At 49.8% G+C, this 18,978-nt stretch overlaps 1 protein-coding gene across 1 annotated transcript in view; it reads left to right on the top strand.

The window, feature by feature from the left end:
- The window catches only part of susd1 (sushi domain containing 1), a 296,951-nt gene that overhangs the window by 11,768 nt on the left and 266,205 nt on the right, over positions 1 to 18,978 (top strand). Inside the window, exon 2 of the mRNA XM_085984560.1 lies at positions 18,554 to 18,685. Within this exon, the coding sequence (XP_085840686.1) occupies positions 18,554 to 18,685 (132 nt within the window). The remainder of the gene's footprint in view (positions 1 to 18,553; positions 18,686 to 18,978) is intronic.

The raw sequence follows: 18,978 nt of genomic DNA, 5'->3' as shown, positions 1-18,978 counted from the left end.
CTGTGTCTCTTGTTGTATCTCTGCAGCTCCTTTTGCTGCTGCTTCGTATGATACAGCCATACTGAAAGCTTTGTCCAATGTTAAATCTTTTTCAGAAAGCAGTCTTTTTTGTGTTCCTTCACTTAAGAGACCGCAAACAAATTTGTCTCGAAGATAATCCGATAGTCCTGCTCCGAATTGGCAGTACTTTGATAGCTTTCTTAATTCGTTTAGGTAATCAGCGTTACTTTCATTCTTGTGTTGATTTCTCTTGAAGAACTTGAATTGTTCCGCTATCAGCAGCGGTGTTGGGTTTAAATGCTCCTGCAGGGTATCAACAATTTCTTTAAAAGTCTTGTCCTTTGGTTTGGCTGGAGTGATTAAATTTCGTAACAGCCCGTATGTCTTCGCGCCCATTAAGTTCAGAAGTACTGAAGCTTTTTTTTCATCTGTTATTCCATTTGCAGTGCAATAAACCTCTACTCTTTCCACGTATATGGTCCAATCTTCTATTTCGCCATCAAAAGCCTCAATATTACCAGATTTAGGCATTTCAGAAAAGATATGGTGCTTCCCGCGCTTTTTTTTTTCTCTCTGTAGCAACGATATGGCGCTTCCCGCGCTTTCCCGCCGCTGCTACCGATAACAACGCTGTTTTACTGTGGTTTCTGTTTATTCACTGTTGGAGACTCGTTCCCGACGGAGGTCTAAACGCTGACCTGCTTGCCACGCCGGCCGTCTCTCGAGTGCACCCTCCCAGTCCGTTATTGCTTGCCTCCGATTTCGCTGCCTGTCTCAGCTGTAGAGCCCGCCGCTGGAGCTCCAGCCTGACGCCCAGGAAGGATTAGCGCAGTACCTGTCATCAGCTTGGCCAGCTGGTGAAACCACAGTTTCTCTTACTTCCTTGAGTCTTCTGGACGCTGGAGGAATCGATGTCCTTGAGGTGCTGCCGAATTGCAGGTAAGTCCGTTTCCACTTCGTCGCCACTGTAGTGTCCGTGTGTAGATAAAGACACTGAAGACAGGAGTTGGTTCATAGGTATTTACTAAGCAAGTCTGGGGGGGGGGGGTTTCTAAAGGATATACACAATACACAGGCTTATATAGCCCAAGTGGCAATTACCGGCATTACGCACACCTGGGGCTCTTAAAGGCACATACACCATAATTGCTCTTAAAGGCACATACACCACACTCTACCCCTCCACCCCCTCTCTCTACCCCTCCACCCCCTCTCTCTACCCCTCCACCCCCTCTCTCTACCCCTCCACCCCCTCTCTCTACCCCTCCACCCCCTCTCTCTACCCCTCCACCCCCTCTCTCTACCCCTCCACCCTCTCTCTCTACCCCTCCACCCCCTCTCTCTACCCCTCCACCCTCTCTCTCTACCCCTCCACCCCCTCTCTCTACCCCTCCACCCTCTCTCTCTACCCCTCCACCCCCTCTCTCTACCCCTCCACCCCCTCTCTCTACCCCTCTGTGGTGATTATTCTTTATGTTTAGTAAGAAGTATTGTGATTGGTTGTTTGTTTCCTGCCTTGGGATATATGCTGTAATCTCATTGGTAGTTGATGTCATGTGATTTGTGGTGGCCATCTTAAATTCAGTTCTTTCCAGCCTTTAGTTGGGACTGGGTGTTGAAAGATGTGCTGCAGGATTTTTAAGTTAATAAAGCCTAGATTAGAAAGGCAAATCTATTCTTTATTTCAATTTATTAACTTTATGTCAGAATGGAGCGATATCTTCAACCAGAACGATTCAATGCTGACCCCAATTCTGCAGGAGTGGATGATAAATGGAAACACTGGTATTGTACATTAAAAAACTTTTTGGGCGTGTTGGATCAAGAGTCTCTAAATAAGCTGAATATGCTGATCAACTACATTGCTCCGGATGTGTATAAGTATATTTTGGACTGTAAAACTTACGAAGTGGCTATTTCTACATTGGAAAAGATTTTTGTTAAACCAAAGAATGAGGTATTTGCACGTCACCTTCTATCTGCCCGTAGGCAGCAGGTGGGAGAATCTTTGGATACTTATTTACAAGCACTTCGGTGCCTTAGTGTTAACTGTAATTATAAGGCCGTGACAGCTGAAGAATATAAGGAAGAATCGGTACGGGATGCTTTTATTAATGGATTACTGTCTAGATCAATTCATCAGCGGTTGTTAGAAAATAAGACTTTGGATCTTAAGAGTGCTTTTGAGCAAGCTTCTACATTGGATGTGGCTCAGAGAAGTTCGGATTCTTATGCTCTTTTTAATCGGCCTGTGACTGTGGTTTCGGCAGTTCTGGATGAAAAGGAATTATGTGGACTTAATAGGAGTGGTTTACTAGATTCTGAAACAGTTTCTACTTCAGCGGCTGTTGCCTCTAGGATTCAGAAGTGTTATTTTTGTGGGAACGTCCGGCACCTTCGTCTGAAGTGTCCTGCTCGGGAGGCTGTGTGTAGTAAATGCGGCAAGAGAGGTCATTACGCATGTGTGTGTAAATCATCAGGTTCAATTACCTCCTCTGTGACTATTCAGCCTTTAGATAGGGCGTTTATTGCATCAATTTCTGCTGCATTTGCTCATGGCCTAAACAAAGCTATAGTTACGGCCCAAGTTAATGGGTTGGAAGTGAAGGCCCTTATAGATACGGGCAGTACCGAGAGTTTTATAAGTCTTCAGTTTGCAAAGGAGAAGCATTTGAAAATTTCGCCTGTTTCCTATCAGGTGTGTATGGCTCAGACGACTCTCACTTCACAAGTAGCTGGTTGTTGCCTTGTGAAATTGATTCTTCTAGGTAATACGTATACTGATATATGCCTATCTGTTTTGCCTAATCTCTGTGCGGATATTTTGATTGGTCATGATGTGCTTCAGTTACACGAGTCTCTCAGTCTTTCATTTGGAGGGACTAAGCCACCTTTATCTATTTGTGGATTAACCTCTTTATCCATTTCTCCATTATCACTTTTTTCCAATTTGATGCCGGATTGTAAGCCAACTGCTACCAAGTCAAGAAGGTATAGCAGTCAGGATAGAGAATTTATTAATTCTGAAGTTCAACGTCTCTTATTGGAAGGAATCATTGAACCTAGTTGTTTGCCTTGGCTGGCACAGGTAGTTGTCACACGAGAGACATAAGAAATGAATGGTGATAGACTATTCCCAAACTATTAATAGGTATACTCAATTAGATGCGTACCCTTTGCCTAAGATTGATGAGCTTATCAATAAAGTATCTCAGTATAAGGTTTTTAGCACTATTGACCTAAAGAGTGCTTATCATCAGATTCCTTTTGTTAAGAAGGATCAACCATATACGGCCTTTGAGGCTGGTGGAAAGCTGTATCAGTTTTGCCGAATACCATTTGGTGTTACTAATGGTGTTGCTTGTTTTCAACGGGCAATGGATGCTTTTATAAGTGATAACTCTCTCTCTGACACCTTTTCATACTTAGATGACATCACGGTGTGTGGCAAATCAAGGGTGGAGCATGATTCTAATTTAGAAAGATTCCTTCAAGCTGCGGAAAAAGTTGGTTTAACTTTCAATAAAGAGAAGTGTACCTTTTCGACCACTGAGGTAAATCTACTGGGGTACATTATCTCGGGAAACAAGATTAAACCAGACCCAGAACGTCTGCGACCATTGATTGATTTACCTTGTCCTACTAATTCTAAGGCTTTGCAACGAGTTGTTGGACTGTTTTCTTATTATTCTAATTGGATTGCAAATTTTTCACAGAAGATCCGGCCTCTTATTCGGGTTACGACATATCCTCTATCATGGGAGGCCAGGACGTGTTTTGATAATTTAAAAAAAGGATATCCTTGGAGCAGTTGTGCATTCTATTGATGAGCAGGTTCCTTTTGTGATTGAGACGGACGCTTCTGATTTTGCAATTGGGGCTACTCTGAACCAAAATGGAAGACCTGTGGCCTTTTTCTCACGTACCTTGAACAATAGTGAAAAAAGGCATTCTTCAATAGAGAAAGAGGCGTATGCAATAGTAGAAGCACTGCGTAAATGGAGACATTATTTATCGGGGCGACATTTTACGTTGGTAACTGATCAAAAGTCTGTGTCCTTTATGTTTGATGTCAAACATTTTGGAAAGATTAAGAATGATAAAATAATGAGGTGGAGGATTGAGTTGGCATGTTACCATTTTGATATAGTTTATCGTCCGGGGAAGGATAATGTTGCTGCTGATGCGCTGTCGAGGGCTTATTGTTCTGTGATTCACGGAGATACGCTTATTAATCTTCACAATGCCTTATGCCATCCTGGGGTTACGGGGATGATACACTTCGTACGCAGTAAGAATTTGCCCTTTTCAGTTGAAGACGTCAAGCGGATGACTTCATCATGTTCTATCTGTGCTCGGTGTAAACCGAATTTCTTTAAGCCTCAACGAGCTCATCTTATAAAGGCTACTTCTCCTTTTGAACGTTTGAGCGTCGATTTTAAGGGGCCTCTTCCTTCAACTACTCAAAACCGATATATATTTACTGTTGTGGATGAGTTTTCAAGGTTCCCTTTTGCTTTTCCTTGTGCAGATGTATCAGCTGCTACAGTTATCAAATGTCTGACTCAACTTTTTGTCATCTTTGGGATGCCTGCGTATATCCATTCGGATCAGGAAAGTTCTTTTATGTCTTCCCAGTTGAAGGAATACCTTCAGAGTCGGGGAATTTCTACTAGCAGAACTACCCCGTATAATCCCCAGGGTAATGGACAGTGCGAACGATACAATGGGGTGATCTGGAAGGCAGTTATGTTGGCTTTGACATCCCGGAACCTTAAGAATACACAGTGGGAAATGGTACTGCCTGATGCCCTGCATTCCATTAGATCATTGCTTTCAACGGCTACTAATGTGACCCCCCATGAAAGGCTCTTTAACTATCCGCGGAGATCTACTACGGGATATTTGGTACCTTCATGGCTTACTATGCAGGGACCTGTGCTGCTTTGACGCCATGTTAGATTGTCAAAATATGATCCTTTAGTGGAGGAGGTGGAGCTGTTGGAGGCAAATTCCCAATATGCTCATATTCGATTCCAAGATGGGAAAGAAAGTACCGTTTCAATTAAAGACTTGGCTCCTTGTGGTGGCCAGCCCTCTTCTGAGGATATTAACAATAGTCATGATTCAGATAATGTGGATGCTGTTACAGATACTATGAATATTTCCAATCCGACTGCAGATAATTATACTTCTATTAGCCAGCCCTCGATGGATGTTCATGACCGTCCCAGTTTACCTCCTGATGGGATTTCTAATCTGGAAACCGTTGAAAATCGGGATATGGATAGCCTTCCTGCAGAAGATACTTCTGTGTCTCCTGGTGTGGGAGGGCAAGGAATTTCACCAAGGTTAAGAAGGTCGACACGAACAAGATATCCGGTTGACCGATTGAAAATGGACTTTTAAATTGATAGTAATGTTTTAAAATTGTTGAAATATTATATTATATTGTTTTAGTTGAGAGATACTTAATACTTATGTGCAATGTTACTATTTGTTGTTGCTCACTTAGTATTGTGTCATGTTGAATAGTTTTATTTTGTCTGTGCATAGTTTTAGTTGTAAATAATTAATTATAAATTGTAAAGGTTATTAGGTTGGAGTATATTTTAAAAGGAGGGGTGAATGTGGTGATTATTCTTTATGTTTAGTAAGAATTATTGTGATTGGTTGTTTGTTTCCTGCCTTGGGATATATGCTGTAATCTCATTGGTAGTTGATGTCATGTGATTTGTGGTGGCCATCTTAAATTCAGTTCTTTCCAGCCTTTAGTTGGGACTGGGTGTTGAAAGATGTGCTACAGGATTTTTAAGTTAATAAAGCCTAGATTAGAAAGGCAAATCTATTCTTTATTTCACCCTCCCACCCACTCTCTCTACCCCTCCACCCCCTCTCTCTACCCCTCCACCCCCTCTCTCTACCCCTCCACCCTCTCTCTACCCCTCCACCCTCTCTCTTACCCTCCACCCCCTCTCTACCCCTCCACCCCCTCTCTACCCCTCCACTCCCACTCTCTACCCCTCCACCCTCTCTCTACCCCTCCACCCCCTCTCTACCCCTCCACCCCCCTCTCTACCCCTCCACCCCCCTCTCTACCCCTCCACCCCCTCTCTCTACCCCTCCACCCTCTCTCTCTACCCCTCCACCCTCTCTCTACCCCTCCACCCCCCTCTCTACCCCTCCACCCCCTCTCTCTACCCCTCCACCCCCTCTCCCTACCCCTCCACCCTCTCTCTACCCCTCCACCCCCTCTCTCTACCCCTCCACCCCCTCTCTCTACCCCGCCACCCTCTCTCTACCCCTTCACCCCCTCTCTCTACCCCTCCACCCACTCTCTACCCCTCCACCCCCTCTCTCTACCCCTCCACCCTCTCTCTCTACCCCTCCACCCCCCTCTTTACCCCTCCACCCCCTCTCTACCCCTCCACCCTCTCTCTCTACCCCTCCACCCCCCTCTCTACCCCTCCACCCCCTCTCTACCCCTCCACCCTCTCTCTCTACCCCTCCACCCCCTCTCTCTACCCCTCCACCCTCTCTCTCTACCCCTCCACCCCCTCTACCCCTTGACCCTCTCTCTCTACCCCTCCACCCTCTCTCTCTACCCCTCCACCCTCTCTCTCTACCCCTCCACACCCTCTCTCTACCCCTCCACCCTCTCTCTACCCCTTGACCCTCTCTCTCTACCCCTCCACCCTCTCTCTCTACCCCTCCACCCTCTCTCTACACCTTGACCCTCTCTCTCTACCCCTCCACCCTCTCTCTCTACCCCTCCACACCCACTCTCTACCCCTCCACCCCCTCTCTCTAACCCTCCACCCTCTCTCTCTACCCCTCCACCCCCTCTCTCTACCCCTCCACCCCCTCTCTCTACCCCTCCAGCCTCTCTCTCTACCCCTCCACACCCTCTCTACCCCTCCACCCCCTCTCTACCCCTCCACCCTCTCTCTCTACCCCTCCACCCCCTCTCTCTACCCCTCCACCCCCCTCTCTACCCCTCCACCCCCTCTCTACCCCTCCAGCCTCTCTCTCTACCCCTCCACACCCTCTCTCTACCCCTCCACCCCCTCTCTCTTCCCCTCCACCCCCCTCTCTACCCCTCCACCCTCTCTCTCTACAATAATACAATACAATACAAATCGCTTTATTGGCATGATAAGGTACATCTTATGTTGCCAAAGCATCAAAATACATTTATGGTTGAACACATAAACGCGGTTCCATTCATACAGTGTATAAACAGGTATATCCCTGAGTTTATAAATATATTTTCGCCTTGTTTATATATACTCTTGTCTTAGTTTACTGGTTGTCCCTCTGTTCATGGCAAGCTGTAACATAGTGTGCCGCCAGTGTTACACAGCTTCTCTCCTCCCCCAGTAGGAATGGGAGTTTTTGGTTGTCAGTCAGATTTCTGAATTCAGGGCATATTTGTGAGAATTTTTGATAGAAATTCTCTCTGATGCCCTGATATTTTCCACAGGCTGTGAGGAAGTGCATCTCTACCCCTCCACCCTCTCTCTCTACCCCTCCACCCTCTCTCTCTACCCCACCACCCTATCTCTCTACCCCTCCACCCTCTCTCTCTACCCCTCCACCCTCTCTCTCTACCCCTCCACAGCCTCTCTACCCCTCCACCCTCTCTCTCTACCCCTCCACCCCCTCTCTCTACCCCTCCTCCCGCTCTCTACCCCTTGACCCTCTCTCTCTACCCCTCCACCCTCTCTCTCTACCCCTCCACCCCCTCTCTCTACCCCTCCACCCTCTCTCTCTAGCCCTCCACCCTCTCTCTCTACCCCTCCACCCCCTCTCTACCCCTCCACCATCTCTCTCTACCCCTCCACCCCCTCTCTCTGCCCCTCCACCCTCTCTCTCTACCCCTCCACCCTCTCTCTACCCCTCCACCCTCTCTCTCTACCCCTCCACCCGCTCTCTACCCCTTGACCCTCTCTCTCTACCCCTCCACCCTCTCTCTCTACCCCTCCACCCTCTCTCTACCCCTCCACCCCCTCTCTCTACCCCTCCACCCGCTCTCTACCCCTTGACCCTCTCTCTCTACCCCTCCACCCTCTCTCTCTACCCCTCCACCCCCTCTCTCTACCCCTCCACCCTCTCTCTCTACCCCTCCACCCTCTCTCTCTACCCCTCCACCCCCTCTCTCTACCCCTCCACCCCCTCTCTCTACCCCACCACCCCCTGTCTCTACCCCTCCACCCGCTCTCTACCCCTTGACCCTCTCTCTCTACCCCTCCACCCACTCTCTACCCCTCCACCCCCTCTCTCTACCCCTCCACCCTCTCTCTCTACCCCTCCACCCCCTCTCTACCCCTCCAACCTCTCTCTACCCCTCCACCCCCTCTCTCTACCCCTCCACCCCCTCTCTCTACCCCTCCACCCTCTCTCTCTACCCCTCCAGACCCTCTCTACCCCTCCACCCCCTCTCTACCCCTCCACCCTCTCTCTCTACCCCTCCACCCCCTCTCTCTACCCCTCCACCCCCTCTCTCTACCCCTCCACCCCCCTCTCTACCCCTCCACCCCCTCTCTACCCCTCCACCCTCTCTCTCTACCCCTCCACCCCCTCTCTCTACCCCTCCACCCTCTCTCTCTACCCCTCCACCCCCTCTACCCCTCCACCCTCTCTCTCTACCCCTCCACCCTCTCTCTCTACCCCTCCACCCTCTCTCTCTACCCCTCCACCCTCTCTCTCTACCCCTCCACAGCCTCTCTACCCCTCCACCCTCTCTCTCTACCCCTCCACCCCCTCTCTCTACCCCTCCTCCCCCTCTCTCTACCCCTCCACCCTCTCTCTCTACCCCTCCACCCCCTCTCTCTACCCCTCCACACCCTCTCTACCCCTCCACCCTCTCTACCCCTCCACCCCCTCTCTCTAGCCCTCCACCCTCTCTCTCTACCCCTCCACCCCCTCTCTACCCCTCCACCCTCTCTCTCTACCCCTCCACCCTCTCTCTCTGCCCCTCCACCCTCTCTCTCTACCCCTCCACCCTCTCTCTACCCCTCCACCCTCTCTCTCTACCCCTCCACCCGCTCTCTACCCCTTGACCCTCTCTCTCTACCCCTCCACCCTCTCTCTCTACCCCTCCACCCTCTCTCTACCCCTCCACCCCCTCTCTCTACCCCTCCACCCGCTCTCTACCCCTTGACCCTCTCTCTCTACCCCTCCACCCTCTCTCTCTACCCCTCCACCCCCTCTCTCTACCCCTCCACCCTCTCTCTCTACCCCTCCACCCTCTCTCTCTACCCCTCCACCCCCTCTCTCTACCCCTCCACCCCCTCTCTCTACCCCTCCACCCTCTCTCTCTACCCCTCCACCCTCTCTCTCTACCCCTCCACCCCCTCTCTCTACCCCTCCACCCCCTCTCTACCCCACCACCCCCTGTCTCTACCCCTCCACCCGCTCTCTACCCCTTGACCCTCTCTCTCTACCCCTCCACCAACTCTCTACCCCTCCACCCCCTCTCTCTACCCCTCCACCCTCTCTCTCTACCCCTCCACCCCCTCTCTACCCCTCCAACCCCTCTCTACCCCTCCAACCTCTCTCTACCCCTCCAACCTCTCTCTCTACCCCTCCACCCCCTCTCTCTACCCCTCCACCCCCTCTCTCTACCCCTCCACCCCCTCTCTCTACCCCTCCACCCTCTCTCTCTACCCCTCCTGACCCTCTCTACCCCTCCACCCCCTCTCTACCCCTCCACCCTCTCTCTCTACCCCTCCACCCTCTCTCTCTACCCCTCCACCCCCTCTCTCTACCCCTCCACCCCCTCTCTCTACCCCTCCACCCTCTCTCTCTACCCCTCCAGACCCTCTCTACCCCTCCACCCCCTCTCTACCCCTCCACCCTCTCTCTCTACCCCTCCACCCCCTCTCTCTACCCCTCCACCCCCTCTCTCTACCCCTCCACCCTCTCTCTCTACCCCTCCACCCCCTCTCTCTACCCCTCCACCCCCTCTCTCTACCCCTCCACCCTCTCTCTCTACCCCTCCACCCCCTCTCTACCCCTCCACCCCCTCTCTACCCCTCCACCCTCTCTCTCTACCCCTCCACACCCTCTCTCTACCCCTCCACCCTCTCTCTCTACCCCTCCACCCTCTCTCTCTACCCCTCCACCCCCTCTCTACCCCTCCACCCCCCTCTCTACCCCTCCACCCCCTCTCTACCCCTCCACCCTCTCTCTCTACCCCTCCACACCCTCTCTCTACCCCTCCACCCCCTCTCTCTACCCCTCCACCCTCTCTCTCTACCCCTCCACCCCTCCACCCTCTCTCTACCCCTCCACCCCCTCTCTCTACCCCTCCACCCTCTCTACCCCTCCACCCTCTCTCTACCCCTCCACCCTCTCTCTACCCCTCCACCCCCCTCGCTCTACCCCTCCACCCTCTCTCTACCCCTCCACCCCCTCTCTCTACCCCTCCACCCCCCTCTCTCTACCCCTCCACCCCCTCTCTCTACCCCTCCACCCCCTCTCTCTACCCCTCCACCCCCTCTCTCAGTCTCCCCACCCCCTCTCTCTACCCCTCCACCCCCTCTCTCTACCCCTCCCCACCCCCTCTCTCGACCACTCCCACCCCCTCTCTCAGTCTCTCCAACCCCTCTCGACCCCTCCCCACCCCCCTTCTCGACCTCTGCACTACCTCTGTGTTGTCAGACTGCTTGCCTGACACAGTCTTGGATGAGCTAAACTTTGGGACGACCAAAGCCATTGTCTTGGGGCCCTGATATAAACTCCAAATCCTCATCGTTGATTCCATCCCCCTTCCAACCGCTGTCTCAGCTTGCACTCAATGTTTGTAACCTCTGTGTCCTATTGTACCACAAGCTGAGATTCTGACCTCCTATCCTGTTCATTGGAAAGATCGCCTACGTTCACCTCTGTAACATCATCCATTTCTCCACCACCTCAGCCCATCTGTCATTGAAACCCTCATCTAAGCCTTTATAACCTCCAGAGTTGACTATTCCAATGCTTTCATAGTCAGCTTCCCTTCCTCCACCCTCCATAAACTTCAGCTCATCCAAAATTCTGCTGCCCATATCCAAACCCACACCAAGTCTCGCTCACCCCATCAAATCCATTCTTGCTGGCTTACATTGGCTTTTAGTACCTCAACATCTTAACCTTGTGTTTAAATCCCTCTCCCCATCCTGTCTTTCTTGTAATCCCACCATTGGTGACCATGCCGTCAGCCACTTAATGTCTCACTCGCTGGAGTTCCCTTCCTAAAGCCCGCCATTTCTCCACCTCCCTCTCCTCCTTTAAAACCATCCTTAAAACCCTCTTTAACCAAGCTTTTGGTCACCCCTCCTAATATCTCCTCCTTTGGCTCTGTGTCTGGTTTTGCTCCTCATGCCTCTGTGGAGCGCCTTGGGGCATTTTTGTACATTGAAGGGGCTACATAAATACAAGTTGTAGTAGCAGCAGCTGCAACGTGATGGAATGAGGCATTTTATGAATGGAGGAGTATCAACAATAAAGACTATTGAAGCTTTAGTCGAACATTTACAAATGAGTTTTTTGTTGTTTAAAGTCAGGGATGAGCAAAGGGCATTGAAGATCATTGTCAGTACACAACTCTCCCATCATGGCATCTAATTTTATTTTGAACAACCTCAATGCTTTCAGCACTATTGCATTGCTTGATAAATTATTCCAACTATTGAAAACTTTCCCAGTGAAGCCACTACAGACTGGCTCTCAAGTGCTAAAAGCCTATGATAATTGTATATATGAGATAAATGCTCTCATCGATCTCCAGCAGTGTTTCATAGAATAGTACAGCACAGAAGGAGGCCATTCTGCCCATTGAATCTGCGCCGGCTCTTTCACAGAGCAATCCAGTTAGTCCCGCTCCCCCACTCATTCCTCATAGCTCTGCAATTTTTTCTCCTTCAAGTATTTATCCAATTCCCTTTTGAAAGTTACTATTGAATCTGTATCCACCACCCTATCAGGCAGTGCATTCCAAATCCTAACCACATGGGGAATCAACACCAGGTGCAGTCTTCAGGTGAAGTGCATTTGGAGGGCAGGGGATAATTGCCACAGTTGCCTAGATAAGAAAAATAGGGGCATTATGCCATGCAGGCACAGAGAGGAATCACAGGGATAAAGATCAGCCCAGGCTGTGCTTACAAGACTTTCTGCTTTACAATGTGTTGGATATTTGTTCTCTTTACATTACTGCTTTAAAATAGCATGTATAAGCTCACACTCCCCTTGACATTCAACGGCGTTATCATCGCTGAATCCCCCACCATCAAAATCCTGGAGGTCACCATTGACCAGAAACTTAACTGGACCAGCCACATAAATACCGTGGCTACAAGAGCAGGTCAGAGGCTTGGTATTCTGTGACGAGTGACTCACGTCCTGACTCTCCAAAGCCTTTCCACTATCGACAAGGCACAAGTCAGGCGTGTAATGGAATACTCTCCACTTGCCTGGATGAGTGCAGCTCCAACAACACTCAAGAAGCTCGACACCATCCAGGACAAAGCAGCCCGTTTGATTGGCACCCCATTCACCCCCTTCAAGAAGGAGAAAGGAGGGAGAGAGAAAACAGGGAACTACAGGTCAGTTAGCCTGATATCAGTTGTCGGGAAAATGCTGGCATCCATTATTAAGGAAGTGGTAACTTGGAAAATCACAATATGATTAGGCAGAGTCAACACGGTTTTATGAAAGGGGAATCGTGTTTAACAAATTTATTAGAATTTTTTGAGGATGTAACTAGCAGGGTAGATAAAGTGGAATCAGTGGATGTAGTATTGTAGGAATCGACAGATCCCTAACTGAAGTACTGAGGTCGAGTCAGTCCGATAATAAAACGAAGTTTAATGTAAACTAGAGAACAAACAATGGCATGCAGGAGAAACAATCAACAGGTCTTTTCTTAATGCTGGCTTCACGAGCTCTGAACTGGGAACCTCCGAGTCTGACGTCATGACGTCATCACGTTTCCCGCCGTTCGGGACATCACGTGACCAACGTGATGACATCATCGCGCCGGTTCTGGGACTTACCCAGAACTGGCTATTTACATACAGTAAACAAACCTAGGTGCTGTAGCACTCTGTTAAAGGCAATTATACAGGAGTCCCTTGGTGGCTTTGCCACATGCGCCCCCCCAGAAATGTCTTTAACCTCAAAAGTCAATCGCAGAGGAGGTCGGACGAGCCTGTTCAAACAACTCTGATATTCCCGGAGAGGAATGGGTTGAGTAGATGATGAGCTGGTCTGCGGAACAGTCTGGTCAGGCGTGGCGGCCACGGGTGGCCGCCCATGACGCCGTGGCTGCGCTGCCTCGACCGGTCGCTCGAGGTCCAGGTGTGCGGCCTTGAGGCGGTCCACGGAAATGTGGTCAGGCTTGCCCCGACGTCCACTAAAAAGCTCTTGGTGCCTGCCTGCAGTACCTGGAAAGGGCCCGTATATGGAGGCGTGAGAGGACTATGGTGGGCGTCATGCCTGACAAAAACAAATTTAGCCCGCATAAGCTCCGGCAGAACGCGAGACGCAGGCAACCCGTGATGTGACGTCGGAATGGGCCGAAAAGATTGAGCTGCATTCCGGTGAGCCTGCAGTTGTTCGGCCGCCGACCAAGGACGTGTTGGTGATGGAAGAAACTCGCCGGGCACCCGGAGCGGTTGGCCATAAACCAGTTCGGCAGCTGATGCCTGCAGGTCCTCTTTAGGCGCTGTGCGTAACCCGAGCATCACCCAAGGCAGCTTGTCCATCCATGCGGTCCCCTGGAGGCTGGCCCGCAGCGACGCCTTCAAGGGCCGATGAAAACGCTCACATAATCCATTGGCCTGCGGATGGTGGAGGCGCCAAGTCGGGGTTCTTCGGCGTGCGATGCTTCGAGGTGGCGCAGTACTGCTGCATCACCGCATAAATGGTGTCGGCTTCGGCCACGGGTGCTACACCGTCCGTAGCCTCCGACCTGGCGAGGGCTGTTTGCACCTGCTCGGGGAGCTGGCTCAGGAACAGTTGCCAAAACAGAAAACACTGCGGCTCAGAACCAAGGAGCGTGAGCATCTGGCTCATCAGCTCAGATGGCTTGGCGTCGCCTAACCCGGGCAGTGTGAGTAAATGTCGCGCGCGCTCCGCTTTCGTGAGGCCGAAAACCTGCATTAGTCGCGCCTTAAGCGTATCATACTTGTTATCCACGGGCGGGGTCTCCAGCAGACTGATGATCCTCGAAGCCGTTGCGCTGTCCAGTGCAGAGACCACGTAAAGATAACAGGTCTGATCCAGCACGATGTTCCGAAGCTGGAACTGAGCGTCCGCTTGGACGAACCAGGAGGCCGCCTGTTGTTCCCAAAATTGAGGGAGCTTCAAGGTCGTTGCATTAACATCCATCGTTTTGTTCTGCGCATCCTCCGCGAATATCGTCCGTGAAGCTTCGGGGTCACCAATGTAGGAATCGACAGGTCCCTAACTGAAGTACTGAGGTCGAGTCAGTCTGATAATAAAACGAAGTTTAATGTAAACTAGAGAACAAACAATGGCATGCAGGAGAAACAATCAACAGGTCTTTACTTAATGCTGGCTTCACGAGCTCTGAACTGGGAACCTCCCAGTCTGACGTCATGACGTCATCACGTTTCCCGCCGTTCGGGACGTCACGTGACCAACGTGATGACGTCATCGCGCCGGTTCTGGGACTTACCCAGAACTGGCTAGTTACATACAGTAAACAAACCTAGGTGCTGTAGCACTCTGTTAAAGGCAGTTATACAGTCATATAGGAGTCCCTTGGTGGCTTTGCCACAGTATATTCAGATTGCCAAAAGGAATTCGATAAGGTGCCACATAAAGGTTGTTATGCAAGATAAGGGCTCATGGGGTTGGCGATAATATATTAGCATGGATGGATAGAGGATTGGTTAACAGTTAGAAAATAGAGAGTAGGGATAAACAGGTCATTTTCAGGTTGGCAGGCTGTAACTAGTGGGATGTCGCAAGGATCAGTGCTTGGGCCTCAGCTATTTACAAACTATATTAATGACTTAGATGAAGGGACCGAGTGCAATGTATCCACGTTTGCTGACAATACAAAGCTAGGTGGGACAGCAAGCTGTGAGGAGGACGCAAAGAGCCTGCAAAGGGATATAGACAGGTTAAGTGAGTGGGCAATAGGCTGCAGATGGAGTATAATGTGGGGAAATGTGAGGTTATTCACTTTGGTAAGAAGAATAGCAAAACAGAATCTTTTTTAAATGTTGAGAAACTATTAAATGTTGGTGTTCAGCGAGATTTAGGTGTCCCAGTACAGGAGACACGGAGGGCAGGATTTTCATTGGGCTGTGGAGGCGGGATTGGAGGCATGTGGGGGTTAAAATCGCGAAATCGGGGGGCACGAACCCATTCCACCCCCAACCCGCCTCCATGCCAGTTTCAAAGGAGGCGGATACCCGACCTGTGCTGGGAGCCGCCTCCCCGAGGCAGGAAGGGGATTAGTGACAATTAACTGCCTGTTAACAGGTAGTTAACAGGCAGTTTTTAGCCTAATCCCTATTTTTATTCCTGAAGTGTGGGATTCCCGACGGCTCCAAACCACGCCAAGTTAGCGAGGCGGACCGTCGGGCTGAAGGGCTTGGAGGGTTCGAGATGTCCGGTGTTCAGGTGAGTGATGGGTGCATGAGTGCAGAGGTAAGTGTGTTTGGTGTGGGTAAAGTGTTTAAATAAGTTTTACTTACCTTTACAGCCTTCCTTCCTTCAGATCTTGGGAGTCCCTCATCTCACCGGCACAGAAAGCAGAATGGCCGCGAGCTGTCAAAAGTTGCAGCATTCTGCTTTCTGTTCTGGAGAGATCTCTAAATCAGCCTGAGAGGAAGGAATTAACTTGGAGTACAGATTGTCAGTGTTTGACAGCTTCAGAGAGCTGTCAAATGCTGATAGTTCATCTGTCAAAAGCTCTTGACAGATGAAATGTCAATCTGTGACGTCACCTGTTGCCGGGTGGCCCTTAATTGGCCTGCTGAGCCCGCTGGACGGGCTCAACAAGGTCAATCAAGTCAAAATTGCGTGGGTTGGCCACAACTCGACGGAGGTGGGACTACAACCCCAAAAGTTATAGTCCCGCCTCCTACACGCCTCCAGTAACAAAATCCAGCCCAGAGAGTTAGCATGCATGTACAGTAAGCAATTAGGAAGGCAAATGGCATGTTGGCCTTTATTGCAAGGGGGTTGGAGTGCAAGAGTAAGGAAGTCTTACTACAATTGTACAGGGCTTTGGTGAGACCACACCTGGAGTACTGTGCACAGTTTTGGTCTCCTTATCTGAGGAAAGATATACTTGCCTTGGAGGTGGTGCAACGAAGGTTCACTAGATTGATTCCTGGGATGAGAGGGTTGTCCTATGAGGAGAGATTAATAGATTGGTCCTATACTCTCTAGAGTTTAGAAGGAGAGGTGATCTCATTGAAACATGTAAGACTCAGAGGGGGATTGACAAGGTAGATGCTGCGAGGTTGTTTCCCTTGGTGGGAGAGTCTAGAACTAGGGGGCATAGTCTCAAGATAAGGGGTTTGCCACTTAAGACTGAGATGAGGAGGAATTTCTTAACTCAAAGGGTTGTGAATCTTTGGAATTCTCTATCCCAAGGGGCTGTGGATGCTGAACTGTTGAGTGTATTCAAGGCTGAGATCGATAGATTTTTGGACTCTAGGGGAATCAAGGGATATGAAGATTGGGCGGGAAAGTGGAATTGAGGTCAAAAATCAGCCATGATCTTATTGAATGGTGGAGCAGGCATGAGAGGCCATATGGCCTACTCTTGCTGCTAATTCATATGTTCTTATGTTCAACATTCACTCGCTCCACCATCAGTTCACTGTGTCTGTAGTGTGTAATATCTACAAGATGCACTGCAGCAACTTGCCAAGGCTTCTTCGACAGCACCTTCCAAACCCGCAATCTGTACCGCCTAGAAGGACAAAGGCAGCAGGCGCATGGGAACACCACCACCTCCAAGTCACACACCATCCTGACTTGGAAATATATCGCTGTTCCTTCATCGTCGCTGGGTCAAAATCCTGGAATTCCTTACTTAACTACACTGTGAGAGTACCTTCATCACACAGACTGCAGCAGTTCAAGAAGGCGGCTCACCACCACCTTCTCAAGGGTAATTAGGGATGGGCAATAAATGCTGGCCTTGCCAGCGACGCCCACATCCTGTGAATGAATTTTTAAAAACTCACAGGGGTCAAATTTTGCTACAAGTGGCTGAAGCTTCTGCTCCAGTCCCACTCCCTACTGCCATGTTGGTCAGAGCCGACACCTGGACGACTCAGGTGCCCTCCTGTGCACCTCGCAGGCTCCGCATATTGGTACCAGGTGTGCATTGACTAACGAGCAGTCCTTAAAGGAACCGCTGCAGGCTGCTCAGAGAAAGCTGGGAACTCCCCACTTCGGATTCTCCTACCAACTAACATGGGGGGGGGGGGCTAAATCAAATGATACTATTATTAATTGTAGGTTAAAGATTTTATCATGTAATCGCTGTACGATTATAATCATACTTTTAACCTTGTTTTGAAATGCTCTGGGCAGATGGAGGTAAGATGGAGGGAACCAAGGCTTATGGGCCTTCCTTGACCAAAATTAAAAGACAGGCCTCAGCATATTCTTAACAGAACAAAACAGCAGAGCAGCTGCTCTAGAGACCTCAAGGCTAATTGGTAGGATTCCAGAGACCAAGATAAGAGACAAAGGAAACTTCGTCATTCTCAGAAAAGGTAACTAATTACCAAGGACATCAAGTCTCGTTTGAGCCAGGCACTGACATCGATATGGTAACAAGCTGATAAGGGTCTAGGAGTGAGAAACAGATGATGTCAGGGGGTCATGAGGTGATGACCTGGCATGGACAGGCGGATCAGTGGGTACGTGGCAGCCCTGTAATTGGATAGTGGAATTCAGGTGTAAGTCAATGATTGGGTTAATTGGTCTCCGTCGATCTTGCTGTATAGAAGAGATATAGGAAGGGCTCCCTCAGACGCAAAGTGTGTGGAGGTATTCGGCTGAGTGCTTGGGGACAATCCAACAGATGGGCCAAGGTGGGACGGGCTGGTGGAGGAGCCACATGTGTCACACCGACCGGATAAAGAAGCCTGGGGGCACGGGCCGGCGAGGTGGAGTCGTGGAGATCGTGGCCTTCTACCCAGGGCACAATGAGTAATATAACGCATGATTGCGCCTCGTTTAGCTACTGTTCAGATACTGTAATATATCAAGTCTCGCTTACGCTGAATAAAGTATGATCACTGTCACCAATACATCTCAAGTCAAATCTTTCGGAACTTAAGAGTGAAAGGGTTAATTGGCCAGAACTCTGAAACTCTAACACAGGTAAGATTTATTTTTGTTGAAAAAGGTGTCCTGAATTTAAAATCGGTCCAACATACATAGAGTGAGCTCTTGGGTGAAGTGGAATTGTATAGCAGTAGGAGTCATTGCCTTCAGGAGGAGAAAAGTGAGGGTTCAAGTACAATTTAGTGTTGAGTGACTGGATTTTCTCTCTATGTAGCAGCTGCAGCACCAGGAGTAAAGCCAGATGTTTGTTCCACCTGTCACCTTAAAGCTTCTTGCAAGATCAAGGATGGCTCGCAAACTTGCACCTGTGACTATGGATTCTTTGGAAATGGAATTAGTTTCTGCCATGGTAAGACATTTGGGGAAATAATAATTGATACATTTAAGGCCTATGCACGACAGAAGCTTGAAGGCTGAAGCCAGACAAAGCACTCTGTCTGTCAGGCCTTTAGTCTAATGTTACGATCTAGCAATGGCAGATCTTGATAACACAAAGCTGAGCTTGCACTATGACAATAGTACACGATTAACATTCAAGTTACCAATATCTAGATAGCACAGGTGTGTTCAGTTATGGAGAGGTGTGTGCCGTAACTCTGCTCACTGTCTAGTGGAAGATGGCTGTTTTGCTGGAAGTTCGTT

This window comes from Somniosus microcephalus, chromosome 1 (assembly GCF_052327205.1).
Source record: "Somniosus microcephalus isolate GS21.2 chromosome 1, FLI_Smic_1.0, whole genome shotgun sequence".
In the NCBI taxonomy this organism is placed as follows: Eukaryota; Metazoa; Chordata; class Chondrichthyes; order Squaliformes; family Somniosidae; genus Somniosus; species Somniosus microcephalus.
This window is presented reverse-complemented; position numbering and strand designations above follow the sequence as displayed.